This window comes from Acomys russatus, chromosome 30 (genome assembly GCF_903995435.1).
Source record: "Acomys russatus chromosome 30, mAcoRus1.1, whole genome shotgun sequence".
Lineage (NCBI taxonomy): Eukaryota > Metazoa > Chordata > Mammalia > Rodentia > Muridae > Acomys > Acomys russatus.
Window position 1 is genome coordinate 28,760,698 of NC_067166.1, and position 7,579 is coordinate 28,768,276.

The window sequence follows — 7,579 nt, forward strand, 5'->3', positions numbered from 1 at the left end:
CCAGCCACCTCACCTTTGCCGAACTGGGGCACACCGAGGCTGAGTCCAAGCAAAAGCCAGGCTGCTACCAATCGCTTCATGATTTCTTCTCACAGACGTGACCCAAGGTGGTCCGGGGTCGTAGCGGAGGTTGCTGTAGGCTGGGTAGCCCAGCAGGACAGCAATAGACCCCGCCCTGCCAGAGATTCAAGAGGACGTCTTTCTCCCGCAGCGCTTTCTCAAACAAATTCTTGGGAAGGGCTATAAAGAGTGATGGCCCGAGAGAAAGGGTGCCCACCCTCCCCTGCTTCGAAGGGGTGAGCGGAGGTGGGTGCGCTCGAGAGCGGCTGGGGCTCAGCCGGCGCTGCGGGTGGGTCCTGGCTGAGGCGCAGCGGGCGGAGCGCGGGCTCCCTTAGGTTCCGGGCTCCCCGACTTCCGTGTGCGCACGGCGGGCGAAACGACCAGCAGTGACTCTGCCTCACGCTGCTGCCGCCGCGGCTGCGGGGCTTCTGACTTGGAGAACAATGAAGCGTGAGCTGGAGGGGAGCGAGCCTGAGGCCAAGAGCGCACTCTGTGTACAAACAGTGGCGGCGCGCGTGTGAGGCTGAGCTTTGCAGGCTGGCTTTGGGCTCCCCTGGCGCCCGCCCCCCTGCCCGTCCTCTTCTCTTTTTATTGCTTCTTCCAATCTCTCTCTCTCTCTCTCTCTCTCTCTCTCTCTCTCTCTCTCTCTCTCTCTCTCTCTCTCTCTCTCTCTCTCTCTCTCTCTCTCTCTCTCTCCCCCTCCGCCTCCTCCTCTTTCTCTCTCTCCCTCCTTGCCTCCCCCAGCCTCAGAAGATTGCTTCTTCAGGAAGATAAAGGGAGACTGACACACAGCCACACCCTGATACCTGACACTGTCTGTTAAGTTCGTATACAGCTTGAACCTTCTCTACACAGGATGGAAACGCTAGGGTTAAGGGAATAGGATTGATATCTGAAAGTGTTGTTCCCAGGGTTGGTTTCACAGTCAACTAAGCAAAGGGGTCCCCTGAACTATAGCACAAGAAGTTAAGAGGTTTCACAAAGTGGCTCTTGGAGCCTCAAGCTTGGTGAGAGTCAACACTGCTAAAAGGAGCGTTCTGGTTTCTCAGGAGTCACGATTTAGTCAGCAGCCAGACTCTCAACAGGCAAGGCAGGCTACTGCTCTGTTTTTCTGTCTGCAAATCAGTTTGCTCCGGGCTGAAGAGGAAGGTTGTGGGCTCATCTGCTCCCAGTGGGAAAAAGGCAAAAGCAAGTAGGAGGCATGTAAGCGGGACATCTGTTTCACATGAGAGAAAGAGGAGTTTGGGGACATTGTAGAAGAACAGAGGAAAGAGCAGATTCTTGAAACATCACTCAGGTGGATCAAATTTCGCTGCTCCCCACCAAAACGAAAATAAATAGGCTTCTTTTGCACTGAAAGTGATTGGACCAAAAACACAGCCTCTGGCTTACAATTGTGCTTTCTCCTCTGTTTTTCAGTTAGAATGATTGCTTACTGTAGATTCAATTGCTGCAGTAGCAAGTCCCAAAATGAAACAGGATTCTTTGCCCTCCCCCAATCCCCCCTTTAGAGAGGGAGGTAGGAGGACATAAATGCACGCATAGAGAAACTGACAAAAAGCAGTCAGTATACAAGATTAGATACTGAAAGGCAACAGCCATAAAATCCTCTCTTCATTCTCTTCCTCGAGTCCTTGGAACCCCAATTTCTACCATCTTTCTGATGTTTGGAGTGAAATCGAGGTTGGAAAGACATGGGAAAAAAATTGAAAACTAAAACCAGAAGGCGACCAGGGAGGAATAATATGTATTATGAGAAAACATTAACACCCAAAGCCCTGTTTCTCATGTTGAGTACAAGAGTGGCAATACATGTTTAAGCAGTTGTCCTGCCTAGGGAAAGGGAAGATGTGCTTATCTGCTTAAAACCATCCTTTGCAACAGGAAGGTACTGCTCAGAGTTGTAGGTCCATCTAACCAATCACAGTGCTACTTCCTTGTACATCACTATAATTTAACCCTAAAAGTGCACTCATGCTACGGCATGAGCTTTACAGGGGACTTCTCTAACTCGTGAAATGATGTCACTTTCAAGGGATTCTTCCTAAAGGATTATGGCAAATCCTAAAATGCAGAACCTGATCCTGCTCTGAGTGATGAGATAGGCATTGGGAGACAATGGGATAAAGATTGTGTTTGCTTTCTTTATGTATTGTTTCCACTTTACTAATAATAAATAACGTTAAGAAGCATGTCAAGATGTTAACAATTTTGGCAAAATGTAGGCTATTAAGCATTTTCCTTTTAAAAGTGGGCTTTGTTGTTGTTGTTTTATATTTAAGTAGGAATAAAGCCATGTCAAAATGTATAGACTATGGCCAAACAAGCGGAGTAATGACTACAAAGGTCACTCTTCAATAACAGTTGTACTACCATTCAAAGATGTTGCCAATTCACTATGTCAGCCTCCTTAAGTCTTATTTTCCATGAGAAGGCGATCTATAGTCTTAAACAGAGCTGTGCTTACAGGGCTGTCACTTCTTTCTTCTTGCTTACTGATAATGACCATCTACAGATAAGCCCTTCATTTTGGGATTTCAAGTACTTACCCTCAGTTACATTTGCAAGGTTTTTTTCACTGTTAGTATACTTATATACAAGGCTGTATACATATATACAGCCCTTTCACAGATAGAATATAGAAAATGTGTGAAAGACAAGAAAGTAAGGGTAAAAGGACAAAATGCTGTTATGAATTTTTTCCTGAACATAAAGTGCTTAGAGACCTTTACTAATCACATATGATCCAGCCTATGGTTTTACAGCTTCTCCAAATCTGTGCCTAAAATACTAAAAATGATCTATACATCATATGAAAATTGCATTTCCCAAATTGTTTTCTATGGCAATTCTTATCCTTAGGATGGTGATAGGTTTCTAGAAAAAGAAAATAAAAATGTTGCATGGACAAATGAATTGGGGAATATTGTATGTTAATAAGGCTTCTTATATACACTTGGGGAAATGTTGCATCTAAATTCTCTAAAGGTCCAGTGCTTAAGAAGATTTTCCAAAAGTGGATCACCCAGCATGTTACAAACCGTTGTGGGTGCTGTTCTTGTTGTTAAAGGTATTATAACTAGCCTTTCCTCTATACGCCTGTTCATATATTATAGGTTTAACACTACAAGCAAAGTAGCGTTGCCTTAAAACAAAGCCAAATTGAGTAGGAGGAAAACAATCAAAAGAGAAAATGCAGAAAGATTATTGATTTCTTCTAGGAACTGAATATTTCTTTCCTGATATGAATGTCGTGATTAATCTCAGTTGTCAATGTGAGATCTGGAATCACCACCAAGAATTTGGTCCTCTGTGCATGTTTGATTACATTGAGGTAGAAAGACATTCCTACTGTGAGTGACATCATTGCCTAGGCTTGGAGCCTTGCCTGAGTGGAGGAAAGGAGAACACAAACTGAAGTATCTTGCCTGTGGATTCAGTGTGACCATTTGTCTCAAGCTTACTCTGCTATGATCCCACCTCCATGGTAGACACTTCAAACAATAAGCTGAAGTAAGCTGTTTCCCCCTTTGGACCACTTTTGCCATGGTATTGTATCACACCAATAGGAAAGTAAACTTATGCATAAAGTTGTTGCTTCAAAGTAGAGCCAACGCTATGATAAACCTTACTGGCTAAAGAGTTCTTAATCTCTTGGAACTCATGTGTCTTCTATGAGAAGCATTTGTTACTTTGAGATATAAAGGTTGTAGTTTGCCAAGAAACAACAGCTTAATGAGCCATTCTGGAGAAACTTTGGAAGGCAAGAATGCTGGGGGAAAAAAAAAAAAAAAAAAAACAGGAAAAGAGTAGGCAGTGGAGGACAGGTATCCAAGGCTTCATAAGGAAACACAGATTCTGTCAGGAACTAGTCTAGTGACCACTTGTATATTTTTTTTATAAGGATCAGATGTTCTGAGACATTTGCTGAGGTTGAATGAAATTTAATAAAAGATAGTGTTGGGCAGTGTTAGTGCTAAGTGAGAAGTAATTTTTTAAGAGATGGGAGAGGGTGGTGGGGAGCGACTGGAGAGAAAATTACTTGACTACACTGTGACAATAGGAAAAGGTCCCTGAAGGTGAATTGTACCCGCTTAGAGTAGTGGTCCTCACAGTTTCTAAAGCTGCACCCCCTTAACACGGTTTGTCCGGTTGTGGTGACCCCGAGCCATAAAATTATTTTCATTGCTATGGCCTAACTCTAATTTGCTAGCTATGAATTGTAAAGTATATACTGATATGCAGATGGTCTTAGGTGACCCCTGTAAAAGGGTTAGTTGACTCCAAGAGGGGTTGTGACCCATGGATTAAGAACCAATGCATTAAAGGTTCCATTTTGTGCAGGGTTAAATTCACTAACGGAAGATTGTATGAATGGCAACAGAGACATGAAGACAGAGTGGGAGTGCTCTGCTTCTCAGAAGCAGACACTGGAAAAGTGGCTTTCCCTGGTCAATGTTCAGAGAAGGTGGTCTCAGGAGTGGGCCTTCCACTCAAAGTTGGCAGCAGAACTTGGAGGTGTCATCCAAGTGAGACTAGTTTGTCAGGTGGACGTTAGAACATGGAGCATTGTTTCATGCTTCCATAGAACTACTGGATTAAGACAATGAGTGGTAAGGCTGAGTCCACACAACAACGTTGGGAGGGGCCATTGTGTGAAGCTGTGAAAGTTAAGAATATGTTACAACAGAGACTTCAAAGATGTTGGAAATGCCAGATCCATTTGATAACAACTGAGAAAAGCTTTGTGCACAGAGTAGAACTGACTGAAGGCAGAGGTGAATGGGGCAGGCAAGAGAGATGAAGGGGTAGATTCACCTAATTTCTTAGGCATATAGTTGACTACATGTTTATAGTATACATATAGACTATATATAATCATGATTCTGAGAAGCTGCACTCGCTTTGGATTTTGATCTTGCCTTGATTCACTTTTTCTATGCTCTGCTCATATTAATCCATTTTAAAATGGGATGATTTATTCCATGTCAGGGTACGTTTGAAATACATAACTTGTCTTGATTTTAAAAGATCTTATGCTTCAGAGACTGCCTTGTGTCTCAGATGACTCATGTATTTTGAACTATTGGAAATGATAAAAAAAAATATGGAGACTTCAGAAGTTGGATTATATTTTGATGTATATGATTAGCATGAGATTGTGGGGACAAGGAATGAATTGTTATGGTTTAAATTGGTATAAACTGGACACAGAATAGAATTGTGATAGTTACACTCATTTGCCAAGATAATAAAATCAATGAGATGGGCCACTGCTCATGCCTATAGACTTACTTCGATTGCACTGAAGTGGGAAGACTTGCCTACTGTGGGTACCACCATTCCCCAGAGGTGGACCCTGGACCAAATGGGAAGGAGAAGGTGAGCTGAGAACACATTGGTTGTCTCTGTAATGTGGCCAGATGTCTCCAGCTCTTCACATTGTGATGTTTGTGCCGTGATGGACTGTCATCCAAGAGAGCATCAAAATAAACATGTTCCCTATGTAATTGCTTCAGGCAGGTATTTTATTAAAGTAACAGGAAAAGAAACAAAGACAATGATGAATTTTCAAGTTTGTTTGTTTGTTTATTCACTTCACATCCTGGTCATAGCCCCATCTCTCCTCATCTCCCAGTTCTACCCTCCTTCTTCTCCCAAAAGCCTTCCCCTATTTCTCAGAAAGGGAAGCCCCCTTCTCCGTCTCATCAGCTGTGCATGTCCTCTTCCCCTGTGGCCTCTAAAGGCAACCCAGTCAGGGAGAAGTGATTGAAAAGAACAAGAAGGGGCCTCTCTCTCACTTGGGCTCTCTTGACAGCTTTTCTGTGATTACTTCTTAAGGCAGAGTCTTGGGTGACTCTTATTTTGTAAAGGTAAAAGCATCATGAATGAAGTTGGTGTCCCTATGAGAGAGATATACTTCCCTCCTCTCTAATTCTCTTTGTCTCTGTCCCTTTCCTGTACCCTATTGCCCTTCCTTTTTAATCTTCACTGATACTAGGATATAGTGAGCCAGAAAACATGCTGTCACAATTGAACCTGTTATATCCTTATTTAGGACATTCTAGCCACAATAACTAAGAAATAAGTGAAAAGTAAGCCACCCATTAAATAGATATTTGCTTAATGTGCTTACACTGAGCACAGTTTTTAAAGGATTTATTTTAAAATTTTATTTCACGTGTATTCGTATTGACTGCATGTATATGCATGACATGCAAGCAGTGCCTGCAGAGGCCAGAAGAGAGCATCGAAATCAGTGAACTGAAGTTACCGACATGGGGGTACTGGGACTTGAACCAATGAAATCAGCAAGATATGTATGTGCACTTAACTGCTAATCCATTTCTTAGCCTCTGAGAACAATTTTTTTTCAGGAGTTACCATTAAGGTGTAAGAGTTTGGAATTTGTAACACGTCTTGATTTAGAGCATATCTGAACTGATTTTCTCTACCTGAATTATAACTCATTTACTACAAATAAAGTCAGTGAACTTTGGGCCTCAACGTTGTCATCTATAACGTGGAGTTAGTGATAGGCGTTAAGCTGTTGTGTGGTGAGTCAAAGGGCCCAGCCCAGTAATTATCATGCTATGATGACAATGTAAGGTGACAAATAAGCATGAAAACAATAATAATATATGAATTTTAGAATGATTTCTTATTAATTTCTGATTATCTCTATCCTCCAGTTTCCATTTTTGTTAAATTATCTGGGAATCTTGGAGATCAAGTTTTAATTTATCAGAAATATAAATCTAAACCTAACTGTATGATCTCTTATTATTGTGTCATTTTAAAATGTTGTTCAGTAAATTATATATAGCTAGAACCTTGGAATACATAATCAAATTATACACAGTACTCTTTATTTGTGTTCAACACTGAGAGGATCAAAGCTGTTGGCCCTGCCTATTCAGGTTAGTATTATACCACTCAAATGAATTACCAGCTCCAATTATTACAAATTCAGCCAAGACCAAGTGAATTTCTGACCTTAAACCTGAGCTGTAAGCTTATAAGCACATGTTTCTTTTTTTAATGCCAAGATTGTGGTGACAATTTTTGTGGCAACAACAAGTCACTATTACTCTCATCTTTTCAGTGAGGAGTAACCTAGAAGGAAATTAATTGTCTATTTTTTAATGTTTGTTGACGCTGGAGCTAGAGCTAGAATCTGAGCACTCTGTATCCGGATCAATCCTGCAACTGGCGGAAGCAGGTTACACTGTAGTGCATTTTAACATATACCGCTTTTTGTAAGTCATACCCCTGTCTCCATCAAAAATTTAGAAAATCCCTAAAACTCACCAAAACCCCTAGAACATAAATGATTACATCTGTTTAACATTGAGAAAAACGAGGTACTGAAATGTTCAGTGAATCATCCAATGTCAAGACCACAGTGAGGGAGTGGGCCTATGCACCTGTGAATTCCCTCTATGGAATTTAGAAATTATTTTCAGACTATAGAGTTAAAAGTCCTGATTTAGACAATTATTTTATTTATTCCCATTTC

The 7,579-nt window shown here is 41.5% G+C and overlaps 1 protein-coding gene across 2 annotated transcripts in view; it reads right to left on the reverse strand.

Moving 5' to 3' along the window:
- The window catches only part of Edil3 (EGF like repeats and discoidin domains 3), a 468,021-nt gene extending 467,793 nt beyond the window's left edge, over window positions 1-228 (reverse strand). For both annotated transcript variants that reach the window (XM_051172620.1, XM_051172619.1), the window contains exon 1: window positions 14-228. In XM_051172620.1, coding sequence (XP_051028577.1) covers window positions 14-80 — 67 coding nt within the window. In that variant the 5' untranslated portion in view covers window positions 81-228. The remainder of the gene's footprint in view (window positions 1-13) is intronic.
- Between the last annotated feature and the right edge of the window lie 7,351 nt (window positions 229-7,579).